Source organism: Macaca mulatta, chromosome 15 (assembly GCF_049350105.2).
Source record: "Macaca mulatta isolate MMU2019108-1 chromosome 15, T2T-MMU8v2.0, whole genome shotgun sequence".
Lineage (NCBI taxonomy): Eukaryota > Metazoa > Chordata > Mammalia > Primates > Cercopithecidae > Macaca > Macaca mulatta.
Window position 1 is genome coordinate 16,371,611 of NC_133420.1, and position 23,875 is coordinate 16,395,485.

Consider the following 23,875-nt stretch of genomic DNA (forward strand, 5'->3'; position numbering starts at 1 on the left):
CCAGCTTTTCTACAACAGAGCTGAGACACCTGCCACACTGCTGGCTTGTCCTGGAAAAGCGCAGCTTGAGCTAGAGGATTAACAGCATCTGGACTCAGGATTTCTGCCACTCATTCACTCTGTCTTTCTTTAACATGGGCTTATTATGTGCCAGCCTCTGTGTTAGGGGCTGAGAATACAAAATGTATCTGTAGTTTCTTCTCTAAAGAAACTCATGGCCTAGCGAGACAGACAGGCATAATGGATAAAATGTGGAAAATGGAGCTTGGACAATAATGGGGGAAGAGGCTAAGAGGCGTATCGTTGACACCTACTTATCTTATCAGATTTTACTTTCTCTTATAATTTTAAATTGTATCCAAAAGACTTAATGACATTCTATAATTAGCAATTAAGGAAGCCTGAGCAAAGCTTGTGGATCATTTCTAACTGCATCACTGGCCAAGGTGAAAGCGGCATCACAAGCAGAATGATAGACCTGTGGTTTATTCTCTTCTATTCCGTCTTTCAGAGAAGTGGCCTGGTGTAGTGGTGCATGCCTCTAGTCCTAGCTATCCAGGAGGCTGAGGTGGGAAGGTGACCTGGGTTCAGGAGATCATGGGGGCTGCAGTGAGCCGTGATTGCACCACTGCCCTCCAGCCTAGGCAACATAGTTAGACCCTATCTCAAAAGAAAAAAAGCTTCATGCAACATCTTGCCTACGACTGCACATCTTTCATATTTCATATTCAAAGGTGCCTATACCTTAGAAATGTTTGCATCCAACATGATAATGCAGATCACACCACCTCCTGCTGAGTGGAACAATCTTAAATCCTAGCAGATTTTAACTTTTTACAAATCATTGACTGGATCAGCTTGATTTCAGCCCTGTTCAGCACAATGGCAAGATTCTGCTTGGTCCAAGTAATATTTAGAGATCAAAGAATTCTATTTTTAGAAAGCTCAAAGGTACCTTAAAAGTTATCTTTGTTTTGTTCTTCAATATATATGTTAGATGTCTTAACAAAAGTTTTAATATTTAAATTTTTCTTTACAATTTTTGACTTATCACTGTTTAATGTTAGTTCTTTTTTCCTAAATCAAACCATTATGTCTTTCTAGTCTTTTAAAAAGAACTATAAATTGATAAGTGTTCCAAGCAGTGATACATCTAAAAACAATTCTACTCAGCTAAAACAAAAATATTTGGCTTACATCTGTTTCTTGACCCTGGCACTACTGACATTTTGGGGCTAGATAACCCTTTGTCGTGGGGGTGTCTTACGCATTTTAAAGATTTTTTTTTTTTTTTTTTTGCAGCATTCCTGGCCTCTACCCACTAAATGCCAGCAACACTGCCAACTGTTTCAGGGGAGAAGGAGAGGGAAGTGGGGGCAGCCTCTAGTTGAGAACTACTAGCTTATAAAACTGATAACTAGTGATAACTTAAGTCCTTGAGACCAACTACGCAGACTGAAAAATCCTAATGTAGAAAGTTTGGGATAATGACAAGTCACTGATGAAATGTTAAGTGCTAACTGGCTTATTAGAGCTTCCATCTGTAAAAGTTAAATTTTATAATGTTAAAAAAAAAAAAAAGCTTTGGTCAGGTGCAGTGGCTCATGCCTATAATCCCAGCACTTTGGGAGATAGAGGCAGGTGGATCACTTGAGCCCAGGAGTTTGAGACCAGCTTGGGTAACATGGCGAAATCCCGTCTCTATAAAAATTTTTCAAATATCTGCCTGGTGTAGTGGTGCATGCCTCTAGTCCTAGCTATCCAGGAGGCTGAGGTGGGAAGGTGACCTGGGTTCGGGAGATCACAGAGGCTGCAGTAAGCCGTGATCGCACCAAGGCCCTCCAGCCTAGGCAACATAGTTAGACCCCATCTAAAAAGAAAAAAAAAGCTTCATGCAAGATATAGTTGGAGAAGAAAAAATGCTGAACTGAGAAAGAGCAGAGGGTTAGAGTCTGGGTTCTGCTACTTACTGGTGGGATAACCTTCACCTCTCTGAACTTTAGATTACTCAAACCCGAAATGGTCATTCTTTTTGTTTGTGTTTGTTTCGTTTTAGAGATGAGGTCTCACTATGTTGCCTAGGGTGGTCTCAAACTCCTGGCCTCAAGTGATCCTCCCACCTCAGCCTCCCAAAGTGCTGGGATTACAGGCATGAGTCACTATGCCCAGTCAAAATACATATTTGAATGGCTATTTTGCATTCAATCTAGTTGCAATCTGTAAGATACTAAGAGATGATGCTAATGTTATTAGATTATCAAATTTCAAAGGTTATAATTTTAGGGCTCTAAGCAGACATTATTCAAAAGTAAGATTAGAAACTTTGTTTAAAAAAAAAAAACAAACCCCACTGATTTCCACCTTAACTAAATGTGGCAGTTCTAATCCCTCCCCTTAAAAGCAAAGACTTTCAGACCTAGTCTCTGCCTTCTTAGAACTCTCTCCACAAAGGCGAGTGGGCTGTCACGTCAATCTTCTCTTCTGAAGAGCACCAAAGAGAGCCCACTGTTTCTTGCCACCTGCTGTCCTGGTCTGTGACTCAGACAGGTCATAATCAGCCTCTGTACAGGTATGGGGCTACAGCTTTTACCTGGTGCCTGACTGGCCATCTGCCGTCTGAGTGCTGCTGCGGCAGCTGCCTGCGGGGCTGAGATGGGGTGGGAAGGACTAGGTGCACCATGTTTCACGGTTTTTGTGGCAAGCATTGTGCTATCGGCCCCTTGAGGAATAATTTTGCTAGCAGATGTAGCCACTAAGAGGAAAAGAAAAATTAAGTGTGAGTGGGTGAGAGAACAGGAACATACAAAAGGTTAAATTGGTAAATTCTTTGCGTTGGACTGCAGGGAAAATGCTAAAATTAGCGTTAACATAGAAAAGAACCAGTAAAAGCCGGGCACGGTGGCTCAAGCCTGTAATCCCAGCACTTTGGGAGGCTGAGATGGGCGGATCACAAGGTCAGGAGATCGAGACCATCCTGGCTAACACGGTGAAACCCCGTCTCTACTAAAAAATACAAAAAACTAGCCGGGCGAGGTGGCGGGCACCTGTGGTCCCAGCTACTCCGGAGGCTGAGGCAGGAGAATGGCATAAACCCGGGAGGCAGAGCTTGCAGTGAGCTGAGATCCGGCCACTGCACTCCAGCCTGGGTGACAGAGCCAGACTCAGTCTCAAAAAAAAAAAAAAAAAAAAAAAAAAAAGAAAAGAACCAGTAAATTAACAGGCTGGCATCTGTACCTTTCAGTTACCGCATGCAATTTGCCTACCCACCTCTACTAGGATACTTTACATTATCATTTCCTGATACTCATTGAGATATAACTTTTATACCAACATAGACCAATTCCCTGATCCCCTCTCACAAATTCTCTTCATTCTAGTACCTAACACCAGTATTTTTCTCTGCTGGAAGTCACTTTGATGCAAAGCCCTGACACTGCACTGAAAGTGTGGGGGCACAACACCAGTAAGTACAGTGAGCCAATACTGACCACAAGCATTGGAGCTGGTGAGTTCTGAGGCAGAATATGCCACAACTCAGGCTGAAATGAGCCCGGATTTGAAAGACACCAGAGAGGATTTTGCTTTATAACTGAAGCAAACAGCTCCCTTTTACTTACTTCTGAAAAAGACCATTTTAAAAAACAAGCTGGCTCAGCAGAAAAGCTGTTACAGTGCATAACCTTGGAGAGCCATCTCCTTCCTCGCAATGGCCTAGCAACTGCTTTCAAGGGGAACACACATCTTTTCAATTAGTCTTCTAATTTCTAGAATATTAGCAGAAGTGAGTTGAGCAGCCAGGTGCAGTGGCTCATGCCTGTAATCCTAGCACTTTGGGAGGCCAAGGCAGGTGGATCACCTGAGGTCAGGAATTTAAGAACAGCCTAGCCAACACAACATGGTGAAACCCCGTCTCCACTAAAAATACAAAAATTAGTCAGGTGTGGTGGCGCATGCCTGTAATCCCATGTACTTGGGAAGGTGAGGCAGGAGAACCGTTTGAACCGGGAGGTGGAGGCTGCAGTGAGCCGAGATCACGCCATTGCACTCCAGCATTGCACTCCAGCCTGGGCAACAGAGCGAGACTCCATCTCAAAAAAAAAAAAAAAAAAGTGGGCTGGAGCCAACCACCATTTTGGTGTGACAATATAAAACCCAGTTATAATTCCTTCATTAGTTAGAAACATCACAGGGAAAAACCAGTTTGCTTTCCCACTGTTTACTTACCTGAAGTTCCCATCACACCAGATGAAGAACCATGAACCAGGTGAGATTTAGCAAAAGGTGCTGCATGAGGCAAGAGACTGGGCTGGATGGAAGGAGTGCGAACCACGGGGGCATGCCGAGGGGCCTGAACCACTGCCTCCTCATCTTTACAGGACGTCCGTGCATCTTCACTCTCCAGAGACTGGGAGACAGATGATGTTGAGCTGACTTCATCCAAGTCTTCATAATATCTCTGAGACAGAAAGGCTGATCGAGACAGGCTGGCTACAAAAGTCCCAAACAAAACATAATTTAGACAACTCAAAGCAAGCCCAAAAGCTAAGTAATTTTCACTGTTGATAAAACAAAACTTCAACTTGTAAAATGATTTAATTATTACTTATTTTAAGTGGGAGCAGGTATTGTCAAATGTGAACAAAAATGGTTTTGGGTTTTTGCTCAGATGGGAATTTGAGAAACTGAGCTGTGTGAACGAGAACATCTTGGGGCTGTTAAATAAAAGAATGTGAAAACATAAGAGACAGAATTAATACTGGTGTCAAAGTAGAAGACCTGGAGCCCTCACTAGTATAATAATAATATACTAGAAATGTAACAGGCAAGTTTCCATGGCGGGGTGAACAATCACACCATTACTGTCACCTTCCAATGATAAGCTTCTAAGAACAGGTCCAACGCAAAATGGAATAAGACAGAATGTCCTTAGTCCTGAGTGTCTGGAACATTTCCAGATAAATCTAATGATTCTTCTGATTTAGACAATTAGGTTTCAAAAAAATATACAAGAGATTTGGTGCAGTGGCTCAGGCCTATAATTGCAGCACTTTGGGAGACTGAGGCAGGAGGACTGCTTGAAGCCAGGAGTTCAAGACCAGCTTAAGCAACATAGTGAGACCCTGTCTCTACAAAAAATAGGGCAACAGAGTGAAACCCTGTCTCAAAAAAAAAAAAAAAAAAAAGAAAGAAAGAAAAAAAATGGCTGGGCATAGTGGCTCACGCCTGTAATCCCAGCACTTCGGGAGGCCAAGGTGGGCAGATTACCAGGTCAGGAGTTCGAGACCAGCCTGGCAATTATGGTGAAACCCCATCTCTACTAAAAAATACAAAAATCAGCAGGGCGTGGTGGCGCACACCTGTACTCCCAGCTACTCAGGAGGCTGAAGTAGGAGAATCGCTTGAACCTGGGAGCAAAGGCTGTAGTGAGCCCAGACTGTGCCACTGCACTGCAGCCTGGGTGACAGAGTGAGACCCCTTCTCAAACAACAACAACAACAACAACAACCAACCAAAAGAGAAAACAGAATTGTACTGAACTGAATCCTGGCCTTCTGTTTAGACTATGAAGAGTAAGGCTTTATGTCATGTTACTTTCTATCATAAATTTCAGAATGCAAGTAAATACTTCCTATATATTGGAAAAAACAAAAACCAAACAAAATAATCTAGCCCTTTTTCTTCCCTCCCCAAGTTATTTAAAATGGCTCTGCAAATATTTATGGACTTTTGTGTCCTATGTGCACATGGCTCTGCAAGATTTTATTGTCAATAATGTAAGTATAACATAGCAACCAATGCTATGTGCTACGGCTGTCTTATCCAATTTGGTAGCCAGTAGCCATATATGGTTATTTAAATTTAAAGTAATTAAAAACAAATTAATGAAAAATCAGTTTCTCAATTGCACTAGCCACATTTCATGTACTCTATAGCCACATGTGGCTAGTAGCTACCCTGCTGGACAGCAAAGATACAGAACATTTCCATCATCACAGAAAATCTTCCTGTGAGATAACAACTAGGTACCGTTTTAAGCCACTAAGTTTGTGATAATTTGTTATGGCATCCATAGGAAACTAATACAAACCCATGTTCTCTTGGGCCTAATCGCTCTCCGTAATTTCTCTAAAATCCTATTGTAGTTCCTGAGAGTAACAATAAAAGATGACTCAAATAATCACATCACCTTCAAGAACTAGACAGAGAGACACTGGATTAACTATGTAACCTCCAAGGTCCTATGTAACATGGGATACTCTTAGTTCCTTCCTTCACCTTTCTGAGGCAATTTCCTGCCTTTGGTGGAGGGAGCCCATCAACTGAAGGATGCAATGGGCATGCTTGCTCACAGAAGCGTGGAGCATGGACTGCTCACTATGCCGACGTTGCTGCCTCCACTATTAATGGGTGCTGCTGTCTGCTGTGATCAAGGATGCAGCTAACTGCCTGCATTAGAAAGAGGGTCCCACTGAAATTTAAAGAATCTTATTCTGTTTACACTCTAGTTCAGGTAAGGAAAGACAGAAAGCTACATGACTGGGGGCAGGGAGGGTGGGGAGACAAAAGGATAGAAATCATATGATCATCTCAGTAGATGCAGCAAACCTCACATCTGAAGATGAACTATAGAAAGTGCTCCTTTTGAGATCAAGGGTAGCTACACGACACTTTTATGCTGCACTGGAGGTTCCAGCCAGTGAAGCAAGGTAAAACAATAATAATAATAATGGGACTGGAAAGGCAGAAACATCACCATTAGTATCCATGGAGGATATCATTGTTCCCATAGTTACAAAGCCAAGAAACAGCTACAGACATGTTAGAATAAATGAGTTCTGCCAGGTTGTTGGGTGTAAATAAACATACATAAATCAACTGTATTTCTCTATACTACATCCAACATAATAAAATTTAAGGGAAAAAAAATCTACCATTATAAGAGCATCAAATTTTTAGCAATCTAACAAAAGATGTGCACATCTCCCATGCAGAAAACAGTAAGAGAAATTAAAGAACACCCAAATACACAAATATGTACCCAGTTCAGGAACTAAGAGTTCACTACTGCACATATGTCAATTCTCAGGTAGATCTACAGACTCAATACAATTCCAGTCAAAATCTCAACTTTCCTTTGAAGGCTGAGGAAGGCAAAATTCCTCCCCCGAAACTTTTTTTCTTTTTTGAGACGGAGTTTTGCTCTTGTTGCCCAAGCTGGAGTGCAATGGTGTGATCTCAGCTCACTGCGACCTCTGCCTCCCGGGTTCAAGCGATTCTCCTGCCTCCCCTCTTTTTTTTTTTTTTTTTAATTGTGGTAAAATATAACATAAAATGACACCACAGTCACCATTTTAAAGTGTACAGTTCCATGGTATAAATACATTCCTAATGTTGTATAACTGTGACTACCATCTATCTCCAGAACGTTTTCATCTTCCCAAACTGAAACTTCATCCCCATGAAACAGTAACTCCCCATTCTCCCTCCTCCAGCTTCTGGCAGTTTCTAGTTCTGTCTCCACGGTTTTGACTACTCTAGGTACAGGGAGGTAGAATTTAACAAGACAATTTTAATGTTAATATGAAAATGTAAAACACCAAGAATGCCAAAACATTCTAGAGCAGGGGTCAGAAAACTACAACCATAGGCCAGCTGTCTCTTTGTAGAAATACAAAGTTTTGCTGAAACACAGACATGCCCCTCTCATCACATGGTCTGTGGCTGCTTTCCCATTATAATAGCAGAGTTAGGTAGGTGCAGTGGAAACCACAGCGCCTGCAAACCTCAACTATTCTCCAGCTGGCCCCTTATGGAAAAATCTACCAACCCCTACTCTGAATTGTAGAACTTTCTGCAATGATGAAATGTTCTTTATATGTGTTTGCCATTACAGTAGCCATTAGTCACATGTGCCTGCTGAGCACCTGAAACGTGGCTACTAGGATTGCAAAACTAAATTTTAAATGTTACTTTTATTTTTAAAATTTATATATTTATTTGAGACAGGGTCTCACCGTGCCTTTCCTAGGCTGGTCTTGAACTCCTGGGCTCAAGTGATCCTCCTGCCTCAGCCTCCTCAAGCAGCTGGGGTTACAGGCATGCACCACCTTGCCTTGCAATTTTATTTAATTTAAATGTAAGCAGAGGCCGGGTGTGGTGGCTCACACCTGTAATCTGAGCACTTTGGGATTTTTTTTTTGTGACAGTCTCACTCTGTCGCCAGGCTGGAGTGCAGTGGTGCGATCTTGGCTCACTGCAACCTCCACCTTCCGTGTTCAAGCGATTCTCCTGCCTCAGCCTCCTAAGTAGCTGGGACTACAGCTGCGTGCCACCATGCCCAGCTAATTTTTTTGTATTTTTAGTAGAGATGGGGTTTCACCGTGTTGACCTGGATGGTCTCGATCTCCTGAGCTCGTGATCTGCCTGCAGATCCAATTTTGAAAGGCAAACTTTAATGTTTCCGGAAGATAATAAAGGTACATACCTACTTTCATTACCTAGAGATAGAAGATTTCTTAAACAGAACACAAAAAGTACTAACTATGAAAGAAAAGGCTGAAGAATCTCACTATTTCACAATTAAGAACTTCTGATCGACAGGCTGGGCACAGCTGCTCACACCTGTAATCCCAGCGCTTTGGGAAGCTGAGGCAGGAAGATCACGTAAGGCCAGATGTTCAAGATCAGCCTGAGCAATATAGCGAGATAATGTCTCTACAAAAAAATAAAAAACTAGCTGGGCATGGTGGCCTGGCCTGTGCCTATAGTCCCAGCTACTCAGGAGGCTGAGGCAGGAGGATTGCTTCAGCCAGGGAGGTTGGGGCTGCAGTGAGCTATGACTGCACCACTGTACTCCAGCCTGGGCAACAGACCAAGACTCTGTTTCTAAAAACAAGAACAAAAAAGAACTTCTGTTCACCAAGACATAAGAGGGCAAAAAGGCAAAGTGAGTATCTACAACTCATAAAACCAACAAAGACTGGTCTCCAGAATTTATAAGAACATTTACAAATCAATAATAAAGAGTTTTTAATAATAAATGAATGAACAAAAGATTTAATTCGGTACTCCACGAAAGAAGGTATCTGAACGGTTAAAACATTTTACAAGAGTTCTACCAGAATAGTTAAAAGAAAAGAGACTGACAATATCAAGCTTGGCAAAGATGTGGAACAACTGTAACACTCATCTACTGATGATAAAGTACAACCACTTGGTAAAACTGCTTGGCAGAATCTATGAAAGCTGAGCATATGGACAGACTATGAGCCAACAATGCCACTCCTAGCTATGTAACCAAATGAAGGGTACATATGTGCTCTGAGAGACACACACAGGAATATTCAGAACCACATTTTCTGTAATAGCTATAAACTGAAAGCAGCACATGTCCAACAGGAGAATGACTAAACAAATGCAGCATACTCATACAATAGAATCCTATATAGAGCAACTAAAATAATAGCTAGAGGCACCAACACGGATGGATCTTACAAGCCTGACGTGGAACAAGAGAAGCCCATTTAGAGACTAAGTGAATGGATTTATGTGGTAGGCAAAACCCAAACACAGGCAAAACCAAATTATAGTGTTTTGGGAGGTATGCTTACATAGTAAAGCTCTGAGGGAAAACAAAGAAAAGGAGACTAAAGAGAATGACAACTTATGCAATGCAGAATCCTGTACTGGATTGTAGATCCAATCAACGTGTAGGGAGTGGGACAGCTGGCAAAATTTGAGTCTCAACTATATATGAGATAACTGTATACGTTAAATTTTCTGAACCTGCGAACTGTATTATGACGTGTAAGAGAGCACCTTTATTCTTGGAGGACACATGTTGAAATATTTAGGAGTAAGGGGCGTTGTCTTTAACTTATTCTCAGATAGTTCAGCAATAATTGTGACAAACATTAGCAAACATGAGTGAGGGGTAAGCAGATGCTTATTGTACTCGCAGTTGGAAGTTTGAATTTTTTCAAAATAATAAATTTAAAATAACAAAAAATGTCAAAAAAAAAAAAAAAAAAAAGGCAAAGGCGAAACTCACATAAGCCCATATAATGGTGCCTTAGGGGAGGAAGGAAAACCGGGGTATGCAAGAGGGCTTCTAAAAAATGGCAATATTCTGTTTCTTGACCTGAGTAGAGGCTACAGGGATATACGTTTTAGTTTTGCGCACTTTATGTGTGTTGTTTTTCACAATTTAAAAAATTAAAAGTGTTCACATGCTGAGTTATTCTTCCCAGCATGCACACTAATATTAAATGAGTATCATGTGCGGTTATCTGCTTAATGTCTGAATTCCTCCTCTTAAATGAAAAGCTTCATGTGGGCAGAGACCATGTTTCTCTTATTTACCACTGACTGGAACAAACTAGGCAATCATATTCATTGAATGAATGAATAAGTAAATTCCATAAATCTCACTTCTAAGGACTCTTATCTAAATATATAATCTGATGTGGGTTAAAGATTTGTGAATAAAGACATTCTGAGTAAAATTTTGGCAACAAGATTAGCAACAGGCATTATGGCCTTCTAATACAAGGAAATATTATAATGTCTTTATAAGGCATGTGTTCAAAGAACATTTAAACACAGAAGGCAGAGGAAAAGCTTACGATTTTAACTTTAAATTTTTTTCCAAGTTTTAAAATTTGGTAAAATATAACATAAAGTTTACCATCTTAAGTGTTTTATTTTATTTATTTTTTTTTTTCCGAGACGGAGTCTCGCTCTGTCGCCCAGGCTGGAGTGCAGTGGCCGGATCTCAGCTCACTGCAAGCTCCGCCTCCCGGGTTCCCGCCATTCTCCTGCCTCAGCCTCCCGAGTAGCTGGGACTACAGGCGCCCGCCACCTCGCCCGGCTAGTTTTTTGTATTTTTCAGTAGAGACGGGGTTTCACCATGTTAGCCAGGATGGTCTCGATCTCCTGACCTCGTGATCCGCCCGTCTCGGCCTCCCAAAGTGCTGGGATTACAGGCTTGAGCCACCGCGCCCGGCCTCTTAAGTGTTTTAAAGTGCACACTTGTTGTGTAATTATCACTACCATCCACCTCCAGAAGTATTTTCACTGTGCAAAACTGAAACTCTATACCCATTAAACAACAACTCCCCATGATCCCCACCTCAGTCAGGGCAACCCCTATTCTCGTTTCCATCTCTATGAATTTGATGTCTCTAGATACTTCATATAAGTGGAATCACATAGTATTTGTCTATTTGTGGCTTATTACACTTAGCACAATGTCCTCAAGGTTCACTTATATTGTAGCATGTGTCAAAAACTCCTTTTTATGGTGGCTCAAGCCTGTAATCCCAGCACTTTGGGAGGCCAAGATGGGTGGATCACGAGGTCAGGAGATTGAGACCATCCTGGCTAACACGGTGAAACCCCGTCTCTACTAAAAAAATACAAAAAACTAGCCAGGCAAGGTGGCGGGCGCCTGTAGTCCCAGCTACTCGGGAGGCTGAGGCAGGAGAATGGCGTAAACCCGGGAGGCGGAGCTTGCAGTGAGCTGAGATCCGGCCACTGTACTACAGCCTGGGCGACAGAGACTCCGTCTCAAAAAAACAAAACGAAACAAAACAAAAAAAAACTCCTTTTTAAAGGCTGAATAATATTGCTTTGTATAGACAGACATTTTGTTTATCTGTTCATTCATTAACAGACACATTGTTTCCACCTCTTGGCTATTATCAATAATGCTGTCATGAGCATGGATACAAAAGTATCTCTTTGAAACCTTGTTTTCAATTATTTGGGGTATATACCCAGAAGTGAAATTGCTGGATCATCCAGTGATTACATTTTTAATTCTTTAAGGAACTACCAAACTGTTTTCTACAGTGGCTTTACCATTTCACATTCCCACCAATAGTGCACAAAGGTTCCACTTTTTCCATATCTTCACCAGGACTTATTTTCTGTGTTTTTTTGTTTTTTTGTTTTTTTTAATATAAGGGCTAATGAATTTTTAATCAGAAAAAAATCAAGACACAAAACTGTTATAATCTCAATTTCATTTTAAAATTAATCAGATTTACATATGCAAAGAAAAAAGTTTGGAACTAAACCAAAATAACTAAGTGAGGCCATATCTGGGTTGAGAGAGTGATTTTTTAACTTTTTAATTTTTTTTAAAGATTCTGTTGCTCAGGCTGGAGTGCAGTGGCATGACCATAGTTCACTGCAGCCGCAGGCTCAAGCAATCCTCCTGCCTCAGCCACCCAAAGAGCTAAGATTACAGGTGCATCTCACCACACTCAGCTAATACCTTTTATTCTCCTTTATACTTTCCATATTTTTCCCAATTACCTACCAAGAGAATGTATTCTTTAGATTAAAAAAAATTATTTAAAAATTCACTTGTCTGTGAGTACAAAAAAAAAAATCAATAAGATTAAATTTCTTTCAGTTATTCTGATTACCAAAAGCATTTGTTATTGGCATTAAAAAATTTTAACTGAAAACAGAATCTCAAAGAAAACTTTGGATATAGGTACTAAAACAAAGCAGTTATGCCTAAAGTTGTTTGTCACAAATTTTTCTTTAAATTCAAGTTATTATCTAGATAATGTAATGGGAAAAAAAATCTTATTTCATCAGTTATATGGCTTCTTTACAGCAAATTTTTTTTTTTTTTGAGATGGAGTCTGGCTCTGTAGCCCAGGCTGGAGTGCAGTGGCGCCATCTCGGCTCACTGCAAGCTCCGCCTCCCGGGTTCACGCCATTCTCCTGCCTCAGCCTCCCGAGTAGCTGGGACTATAGGTGCCCGCCACCACGCCCGGCTAATTTTTTTGTATTTTTAGTAAAGACGGGGTTTCACCGTGTTAGCCACGATGGTCTTGATCTCCTGACCCTGTGATCCGCCCACCCCGGCCTCCCAAAGTGCTGGGATTACGAGCCTACCATGCCCGGCCTACAGCAAGTATTTTTAACCACCATTGCTTAATCATACTTTTTTCTTCTTTTTTCATAAAAGAATCCTTTTTCGGCAAGGCACAGTGGCTCACACCTGTAATCCCAGCACTCTGGGAGGCTGAGGTAGGAGGATAACTTGAATTTAGGAGTCTGAAAACAGCCTGGGCAATATGGGGAGACTCTGTCTTTTTTTTTTCTATTATTTATTTTCTATTCTATTTATTTATTTTCTATTATTTATTTGTTTTTTAGAAAGCCTTTTTCCCAAATGCAAACTTACTCAAAACCCAAAATCAGAAAAGTAAACCTTCTCTGGCTAAAGCAGAGGCTAGAATCCAGCTCAGGCTACCTCAAACCCTTATGAATCAGTGCCATATAACTTGAGGACTGCAGAAAACAGTGTAAAAGCCAAAACAACTACCTTGCTGCTTCATCAAGTATATATAAGCTGCTTTTTATTCCAATATTCAGATTAACAACAGATTCTGGGGACATCTTCTCTATCCCCTATTAAGAACCAACACACACACAGTTACACACACAGAGCACCCTAGCTCGCTCGCTCTCTCATACACACACACACACACACACACACACACACACCCACTGCACCCTATCAGTACGTACAGACCCAGTTACCAGTTCTCTTTACCTGGAGCAGTGGATCTCACTGGTGGGGTCTTCCTCTTGGCCAAGAAGTTTCTCAGTTGTGCCTGTTTCATGGGGGACAATTTAGCTGCAAGAAATCCATAAACCCATAAATGATTAAAACTCAGTTTTTAAGATATCAGTAGCTGGAAGAGAACAAAGGGAGTTAAAACACTGGGAAGGATGCAATTACCTGGTACTTTGGGCAAGGATTTGGTGTGAGATTCTATGGTGGTTTTTAACAAAGCATTGCGCAGGCTTTCAAGGTCACTGTCAAAACTGAAACAGGATAGTGTTACATACAGACCAACTAGGAGCAGAAAGATCTGAGGCTGTCGGGTGTACACTATCCTCCTAAATATAAATGCAAGACATAAGAATATCTCCTATATATAAACATGCCATCTGACCAACTGATGGAATTAATCTAAAAGTGAGATCACAACCACATTATATACCATCTCCACCCCAAACACAACATGATGGTGCCTCAGTAGAAAAAGTAACTAAAATCTACACATTTGGCCTAAAAGCATAAACACAAAACCATTTTGGTAAACTTGGTTGGGCATGGTGGCTCACGCCTATAATCCCAGCACTTTGGGAGGCGGATCACGAGGTCAGGAGATCGAGACCATCCTGGCTAACACTGTGAAACCCCATCTCTACTAAAAATACAAAAAAATTAGCTGGGTGTGGTGGCGGGCGCCTGTAGTTCCAGCTACTTGGGAGGCTGAGGCAGGAGAATGGCGAGAACCCAGGAGGCAGAGCTTACAGTGAGCCGAGATGGCGCCACTGCACTCCAGCCTGGGCAACAGAGCGAGACTCGGTCTCAAAACAACAACAACAACAACAACAACAAAACAATTTTGGTAAACTCAAGGTAAACTGTCCATCTGCCAGGGTCTGAAAGTCCCCACATTCAAGCAGAATGACAAATCCGGGCTTCAGAAACAACTCAGTCAACTTAATCCTATCAGTTGACTTTCAATCAACCATGACACTATTACTATGGTGTATCACTTGCTCTGATACATTCAGCACCCATTTCATCAGTGTAATACTTTACAGACTTAATTTAACTCCCAAACAATCCCATGAACCAGGTTTGTCATCCCGATTTTTTAAGCAAAGAAACAAAGGATCAGAGAGGGTGGGACCCTGACCAGGATCACAAAGGTGAGAGACAACAGAGTCACCTGCAAACCCACATCTGAACCACTCTAAGACTACCCCACATTACTCCCTAAATGTTTGTTCATGCATTCATTCACCCATATTTATTGAGTGCAAGTCCTCTCTACACCTGTGAATGCTGCTCTGGGAAGGAACAGCCGAGGGCAGGCTCCATGGGGAAGTCTGGTTGTAAAGGCGGAGCTGCTGAAGACTATCCACCAGGTGATTCAGCCTCTTCCTCTGTTGGTTGATGATTTCCCGGTTATTGGCTAGGGTGTTAAACAGTGTCTCTCGCTCTGGCACAAGCAGGTGCCTGTTGACAACAATGAGAAAAGAATTAAACATGAATGGTTCAAGTAAAGGAATCTCCCAGTAAAAAACAAACAAGACTACAATGGTAACAGTAAAAACGATAAAATGGAAAACCAGCACTGGACAAGAACCATCAAGAAATTACTAGAAAATAAAAAGGAGATGAAAGCCTAATGAAAATAAAATGGTATGTGGAGAGAACAGCTAGAAACAGGCATGCCAGGCCTGTAGCAAAGGATAAATTAGGTGACACCTGAGAGAGGCCCTAGGAAGAAAAGGGCAAGAGTGAGGTGCAAGTCAGGAACAGGGTCAGCTTTCTACTTAGAATTTATCTGTTTTTCTGAATGTAAATTATATCCAATTAAAAACAAAAACAAAAAACAGGTTCACTGGAAGTCTATGGGAGTCAGTTAATTCTTCAGACTATCGTCAAAAAATAGTGGGAGAGCATCAGGTTTAGTATCAGGGAGGTAACCTGCCCAAAAGAACTAAAACAAAACAGGGACAACAGTAGCTGCCTCTGGGAAGTAGGTCTGACTGCAGAGGGGGACAGGTCTATTTGCTTCTGCTTTTCAGTAGAAATCTTTAAGTTGCTCTGAAATTTTTTTCTGACTGCTTTAATTTGCAGAGGGAATAGGAAAAACCATATAAATAAAAACAAAAGGAATAATGCCACATCAGTTACAAACGAAATTTTCTTTGCTATGGTATGTCAATACCGTCATGTGCCACATAATGACGTTTTGGTCAATGATGGACAGCATATACAACGATGATCCAATAAGATTACAGTAGAGCTGAATTCCTATTGCCTAGTGATTTGTGTTACAATTGTCTATAGCACAATTGTACAAAACCATGCTATACAGCAGGGGTGTCTAATCTTTTGCTTCCCTGGGCCACACTGGAGGAAGAATTGTCTTGGGCCACACATAAAATATACTAATGCTAGCTGATAAGCTTAAAAAAAAAAAAAAAAATCTCATAATGTTTTAAGAAAGTTTACGAATTTGTGTTGAGCTGCATTCAAAGCTGTCCTGGGCCACATGAAGCCTGCAGGCCAAGGGTTGGACAAGCTTGCTGCATGGTACTGTAGTCTAGGAGCAACAGGCTATACACCATAAGAGCCTAGGTATGTAATAAGCTATGTCATCTAGGTAGTAAGTGCACACAGTATAAGTACATTCTATGATGATCATACAATGACAAAATGGCCTAACAATGAACTTCTCAGAACACATTAAGCAACAAGTGACTCTATGTATATATATATATTTTTTTTTTTTGAGACGAAGTCTCGCTCTGTCGCCCAGGCTGGAGTGCAGTGGCGCGATCTCGGCTCACTGCAAGCTCCGCCTCCCGGGTTCACGCCATTCTCCTGCCTCAGCCTCCCGAGTAGCTGGGACTACAGGCACCCACAACCGCGCCCGGCTAATTTTTTGTATTTTTAGTAGAGACGGGGTTTCACCGTGGTCTCGATCTCCTGACCTTGTGATCTGCCCGCCTCGGCCTCCCAAAGTGCTGGGATTACAGGAGTGAGCCACCGCGCCTGGCGACTCTATGTATATTTTGCCTCTTAACACAAATCACGGAATGAAAAATGCTTGCTAAACAGAAACCTCTGGATTTATTTCCTCTTTTCCCGTTATCTCTTTGAGTTCAGGGTTGACTGAATGACTGCCTCTGGTAACAAGGTAGTTCAACATACAATTTTTAAAAGGCATTTCAGGCCAGGCATGGTGGTTCACGCCTGTAATTACAGCACCTTCGGAGGACGAGGTGGGCGGATCACGAGGTCAGGAGTTGGAGACCAGCCTAACCAACATGGTGAAACCCCATCTCTATTAAAAATACAAAAATTAGCCGGGTGTGGTGGTGCACGCCTGTAATCCCAGCTACTCAAGGAGGCTGAGGCAGGAGAATTGCTTGAACCCCGGAGGCAGAGGTTGCAATGAGCTGAGATCACGCCACTGCACTCCAGTGTGGGTGACAGAGCAAGACTTGGTCTCAAAAAATAAAATAAAGTAAAATAAAAAAGGTATTTCAATAGGGTACATACAAGGTAATATTCAGGGATGGCCCTAAAACAGAGAAGTGCTATCAAAATAGAAAATTATACAGATTTAAGAATTTGAACTCTGCAGAAAGAGAACTCAGAAAAGCATAAGTAGTAAATCCACAGAACTGGTACAAAGGGAAAAAAAAGCCTGGCTTCTCTTTAAGCATCATGCACTTTCTTACAAGGCTAACTTGTTAATTATCAAAGAGAAATAGAACCATTGAGCAGAGCAGAATGTACCCACTGTCAGGTTACACCATTGTTTCCCTTGTGGGAAAGCAAACCATATGGCTGAACATGAATCAGAACCAGGTGTGTGCGCTGGCTCTCTAATGGGACCCCACTGCCCATGGAGACAAGTGCTCCAGTCCATGGGCCACAGGAATCCTCCATGTAGGTAGTGGGGGAGGAGAGCTTCTCACTTCTATCTCCCTGTACCTATAAATGCTGCAAGCTGAGGGTTCTCCAGTTGGGATTTTTAGCCTTTCTCCACATAACACAATGTAATTTATTGAATTCTGCTTACTAAATTATAAGTGTATTATAGTCCTGTCCCTGATATCACAACCAGGTTGTCCCACTGAAAAGTACATCAAATAGACCATTTCTTGGTTTGTTTTCATATAGGGCTAGCTAATCTATTAATCAAGTGTAGGTGTTTCAGAAATCTAACATTTCAGGGCTGATTTGTTTTTCAAATTTCTAATGGGCACTTCACACTTTCATGGGGCACAGCATTCTATTCCTTGTGGGAAATATGTGGCTTAAAACCAAATATCTAGGGATAAAAAACTATGCTAAAAGGTTTTCCCATTACTTTGCTATCATTCCTCTCATCCTTTTAATTATCCACACTAATTACAAATGTTTTCTCAAAAAGAAAATCTGAAATATACAGAAGAGTATTAAGGAAAATTCTCCTTAATCCTGTTTTACAGATATAACTATGAATATTTTGATACATCGATATACTTTTGTACCTCCACATTGTTATTAGCCAATATGCTTTTGTCTTTTTACTTATTAAATTTTTATATTACATCTAATAATTATAGCAAAAGTTATATATTCTACACATTTTGTAGAACATAGAATACATATTCAATATATTAAATAATTTATTGGAGAACACGCTAGTCAATGGTTACAGGGTATTCTGTAGTTAAGAAAAAAAGTGACCATATTTATTTAGCTACTCCTGTACCTTTAGATAATTAGGTTGAATACAATTTTTCACTATCATAAATTATATCGCAATATAAACTGTTTTATGTAAATTATTGTATCATTTGTTTCTGTAGAAAAATATTTCAAGTAGAATGACTGTTAAAAAGAATGAACATTTTGTAGGGATTTTCTTTTTCCTTTCTTTTTTTTTTTTGAGACACCGCTTTGCTCTTGTTGCCCAGGCTGGAGTGCAGTGGCACACAATCTCAGCTCACTGCAACCTCTGCCTCCTGGGTTCAAGCAATTCTCCTGCCTCAGCCTTGCGAGTAGCTGGGATTACAGGCATGTGCCACCATGCACGGCTAATTTTGTATTTTTAGTAGAGACAGGGTTTCTCCATGTTGGTCAGGCTGGTCTCAAACTCCTAACCTCAGGTGATCCACCTGCCTCAGCCTCCCAAAGTGCCGGAATTACAGGCATGAGCCACTGTACCCGGCTGGGGATTTTCATAGGTTCCTAAATCACCTTTTTAAAACGGCAATAGCAATATCTATTCCAACACATTGCAGATGAGAGATCTCACTCACCTTTGTTTTTTCTTTTGTTCCAGATGCCGATCCCACTCCAAGTCTAGAACATCATTCACATCTTGGACAGCAAATTTCACATACTGATGAAGGCGCCGAATTTCCTATAAGAAGAAAATTAAAAGGCAAATGACTTGTTTTTCTGATAGTTTGGGGGAAAATGTATCAAAACAGTCAAAAGAATTCTAAAATACTTCTATATTAAGAACCATAATGAACAAGGAAATCAGAATAGGTTTTAATACGATTATTAAAATTATATAATTAAAATGAGGCCAGGTGCAGTGGCTCAGGCCTACAATCCCAACACTCTGGGAGGCCAAGGCAGGAGGACTGCTTGAAGCCAGGAGTTAAAGATCAGCCTGGGCAGCAAAGCGAGAATCTGTCTCTAATAATGCATAAAAATAAAAAAAGTTACATTAAAAAAACTTTATAATTAAAACGAAAAACAAAATCGGCTGGGCGTGGTGGCTCCCCACTTTGGGAGGCCGAGGCGTGAGGATCACTTGAGGTCAGGAGTTCGAGACCAGCCTGGCCAACATGGTGAAACCCCGTCTCTACTAAAAAGACAAAAATTAGCCAGGCAGGGTGGCAGGTGCCTATAATCCCAGCTACTCAGGAGGCTGAGGCAAGAGAATCGCATGAATCCAGGAGGCAGAGGTGGCAGAGACCTGGTACAATGAAAAGGGAAACAGAATGGGTGTGTCTGCCTAGGTCCCCGGGGAACAAATGTTCTTAATTCTCATTTCTCAGTTCCATGGTCTGGGAATTTTCCATTCCATTCTGGTACTCAGACAGTGCATCCATTTAGATTTTGCTCCCCCACCCATAAAATTAACTGTAATGGAGACAAACAGTGCTGAAAATAATTCTGAGCCTATCTATTCACAGCATAGAACCTGTAAGTCATCTTCCCAGTTGAGAAATACTCATTTGTTCACAAAAGCAAAGAACAGTATTAGCACTAAAAACTGAATCTGCCATTATTTAAAATTTTAGCTATTTAACTTATTATAGGCTTGCAATAATTTTATTTAAATTTTGGGCGACTGTTAACCTTCACGGCTATGCAACTTGATTCTCAAAAATTAAAAACAGGCCAGGTGGCTGGGTGCTGTGGCTCACACCTGTAATCCCAGCACTTTGGGAAGTTGAGGTGGGCGGATCACCTGAGGTCAGGAGTTCCAGACCAGCCTGGCCAACATGGTGAAACCCTGCTTTGACTAAAAATACAAAAATTAGCTGGGCATGGTGATGCACGCCTATAATCCCAAGTACTTAGGAGGCTGAGGCACAAGAACCACTTGAACACGGGAGGCAGAGGCTGCAGTGAGCTGAGATCGTGCCACTGCACTCCAGCCTGGGTAACAGAGCAAGACTGTCTCTAAACAAAAAAACAGGCCAGGCATGGTGGCTTACGTGTGTAATCGCAGCACTTTGGGAGGCCACAATGGGTGGATCACTCGAGGTCAGGAGCTTAAGACCAGCCTGGCCAACATGGTGAAACCCTGTCTCTACTGAAAATACAAAAATTAGAGCTGGGTGCAGTGGCTCATGCCTGTAATCCCAGTACTTTGGGAGGCCAAGGCAGGTGGAGCACTTGAGGCCAGGAGTTCGAAACTAGCCTGGTCAACACGGTGAAACCCCATCTCTACTAAAAATACAAAAATTACCCGGGTGTGGTGGTGCGCACCTGTAATCCCAGCTACTCCAGAGGCTGAGACAGGAGAATCACTTGAACCTGGAAGGTGGAGGTTGCAGTGAGCTGAGATCACGCCACTGCACTCCAACCTGGGCGACAAAGTGAGATCTTGTCTCCAAAACAAAACAGAAAGAACAAAAATTAGCTGGGCGTGGTGGTGCACGCCTGTAATCCCAGCTACTCAGGAGGCTGAGGCAGGAGAACTGCATGAACCCAGGAGGCAGAGGTTGCAGTGAGCTGAGATTGCACCACTGCACTCCAGCCTCGGCAACAAAGTGAGACTGTTTCAAAAAAACCAAAGGCCAGACACAGTGGCTCACACTTGTAATCTCAGCACTTTGGGAGGCCAAACCAGGAGGAGTGCTAGGGCCCAGGAGTTCAAGACCTGCCTGGGCAACAGAGCAAGGCCCCATCTCTACAAAAATGTTAAAAATTAGCCAGGCAAGTCCGGGCGCGGTGGCTTATGCCTATAATCCCAGCACTTTGGGAAGCTGAGGCAGGCGGATCACGAGGTCAGGAGATCGAGACCATTCTGGCTAACACAGTGAAACCCCGTCTCTACTAAAAAATACAAAAAAATTAGCCGGACATGGTGGCGGGTGCCTGTAGTCCCAGCTGCTTGGGAGGCTGAGGCAGGAGAATGGCGTGAACCCGGGAAGCGGAGCTTGCAGTGAGCCAAGATTGTGCCACTGTGCCACTGCACTCAGGCCTGGGCCACAGAGAGAGACTCCGACTCAAAAAAAAAAAAAAAAAAAAAAAAAAATTAGCCAGGCATGTGGTGGCGTGTGCCTGTAGTCCTGGCTACTTGGGAGGCTGAAGCAGGAGGCTCACTTGAGCCCGAGTTTGAGACTGCAGTGAGCTAGGATCAAGCCACCACACTACACACTCTGGCCCAAGCAACAGAGAAAGACCCTGTCTAAAATAAAAAACAAAAACAAAAACAAAACAGAGCTAGACAAGGTGAGGTACACCTATAGTCCCAGCTACTCAGGAGGTTGAATTAGGAGGATCCCAGGTCCAGGAATTCAAGGCTTTTGTGTACCATAATCATGCCTGTGAATAGCCATTGCACTCCTGGGCTACATAGCAAAACTCTGCCTCTTAAAAATAAATAAATAAATAAAACTGAGGCATTCAATTAAGTATGTCTACAAATGGAGATAACGTGCTATACACTAGGAAAAGCAGTTTACATCTATAGAGAGATCTTATTATGTTTAAATGTATTTTCAAAATTATTTGTGTAGCCAGAGAAATCAGACAAGAGAAAAAATAAAGGGTATCCAAATTGGTAAAGAAAAAGTCAAACGGCTGCTGTTTGCCAATGTTATGATCGTGTACCTAAAAACCCCTAAAGACTCATCCAAAAAGGTCCTAGAACTGATAAATGAATTCAGTAAACTTTCAGGATACAAAATCAATGTACACAAATCAGTAGCACCACTATACAACAAGAGCAACCAAGCTGAGAATCAAATAAACAACAACCCCTTTTACAACAGCTGCAAAAAATAAAAACCAAAAATCAAAAACAAAAACAAAACCCCAAACTTAGGAATATACCTAACCAAGGAGGTGAAAGACCTCTACAAGGAAAACTACAAAACATTGCTGAAAGAAATAATAGACGACACAAACAAATGGAAACAACACAAACAAATAGAAATACATCCTACGCTCATGGATGGGTAGAATCAATATTGTGAAAATGACCATATTGCCAAAAACAATTTACAAATGCAAGGCATTTCTCATCAAAATACCATCATCATTCTTCACAGAACTAGAAAAAAAAATCCTAAAATTCATATAAAACTAAAAAGAGCCCACACAGTCAAAGCAAGAATAAGCAAAAAGAACAAATCTGGAGTTATCACATTGTCTGACTTCAAACTATACTACAAGGCTATAGTCACCAAAACACCATGGTACTGGTACAAAAACAGGCAGACAGACCAATGGAAAAGAATAGAGAACCCAGAAATAAAGCCAAATTCTTAGAGCCAACTGATCTTCAACAAAGCAAACAAAAAACATACACTGGGGGAAGGACACCCTATTCAACAAATAGTGCTGGGATAACTGGCAAGCCACACATAAAACAATGAAACTGGATCCTCATCTTTCACCTTATACAAAAATCAACTCAAGATGGATCAGGCCGGGCGCGGTGGCTCACGCCTGTAATCCCAGCACTTTGGGAGGCCGAGGCGGGCGGATCACAAGGTCAGGAGATCGAGACCACGGTGAAACCCCGTCTCTACTAAAAATTACAAAAAATTAGCCGGGCGCGGTTGTGGGCGCCTGTAGTCCCAGCTACTCGGGAGGCTGAGGCAGGAGAATGGCGTGAACCCGGGAGGCGGAGCTTGCAGTGAGCCGAGATCGCGCCACTGCACTCCAGCCTGGGCTGGGCGACAGAGCGAGACTCCGTCTCAAAAAAAAAAAAAAAAAAAAAAAAGATGGATCAAAGACTTAAATCTAAGACTTGAAACCATAAAAATTCTAGAAGATAACATCAGAAAAACTCTTATAGAGGCTGACTTAGGCAAGGAGTTCATGAACAAGAATCCAAAAGCGAATGCAGCAAAAAGGTAAATAAATGGGACTTAATTAAGCTTCTACACAGCAAAAGAAATAATCAGCAGAGTAAACAGACAACTCACAGATTGGGAGAAAATTTTCACAAACTATGCATCTGACAATGGACTAATATCCAGAATCTATAAGGAACTCAAATGTATCAGCAAGAACAAAACAAACAATTCCACCAAAAAGTGGGCTATGGACATGAACAATTCTTAAAAGATACACAAATGGCTGACAAACATACGAAAATACGCTCAACATCACTAATTATCAGGGAAAAGCAAATCAAAACCACAATGCAATACCATCTTACTTCTGCAAGAATGGCCATCATTAAAAAATCAAAAAATAATAGATGTTGGCGTGGATGTAGTAAAAAGGGAATACTTTTACACTGCTGGTGGGAACGTAAACTAGTACAACCACCACAGAAAACAGTATGGAGATTCCTTAAAGAACTAAAAGTATCTACCATTTGATCCAGCAATCCTACTACTGTGTATCTACCAAGAGAAAAAGAAGTCATTACATGAAAAAGACACTTGCATACTCATGTTTACAGCAGCACAATTCGCAATTGCAAAAATATAGAACTAGTCCAAATGCCCATCAATCAACAAGTGGATAAAGAAAATGTGACACACATATATACACTACTACTCAGTCATAAAAAGGAATGAAATAATGGCATTTGCAGCAACCTGGGAGGAG

The 23,875-nt window shown here is 41.5% G+C and overlaps 1 protein-coding gene across 13 annotated transcripts in view; it reads right to left on the minus strand.

Annotated features, from left to right (window-relative positions):
• The window catches only part of NUP214 (nucleoporin 214), a 112,740-nt gene that overhangs the window by 58,191 nt on the left and 30,674 nt on the right, over positions 1 to 23,875 (minus strand). For all 13 annotated transcript variants that reach the window (XM_077967434.1, XM_077967432.1, XM_077967433.1 and 10 more), the window contains exons 18-23: positions 18,877 to 18,980; positions 14,882 to 15,064; positions 13,769 to 13,854; positions 13,580 to 13,663; positions 4,225 to 4,488; positions 2,591 to 2,752 (exon numbers count right to left, since the gene is read on the minus strand). In XM_077967434.1, the coding sequence (XP_077823560.1) occupies positions 2,591 to 2,752; positions 4,225 to 4,488; positions 13,580 to 13,663; positions 13,769 to 13,854; positions 14,882 to 15,064; positions 18,877 to 18,980 (883 nt within the window). The remainder of the gene's footprint in view (positions 1 to 2,590; positions 2,753 to 4,224; positions 4,489 to 13,579; positions 13,664 to 13,768; positions 13,855 to 14,881; positions 15,065 to 18,876; positions 18,981 to 23,875) is intronic.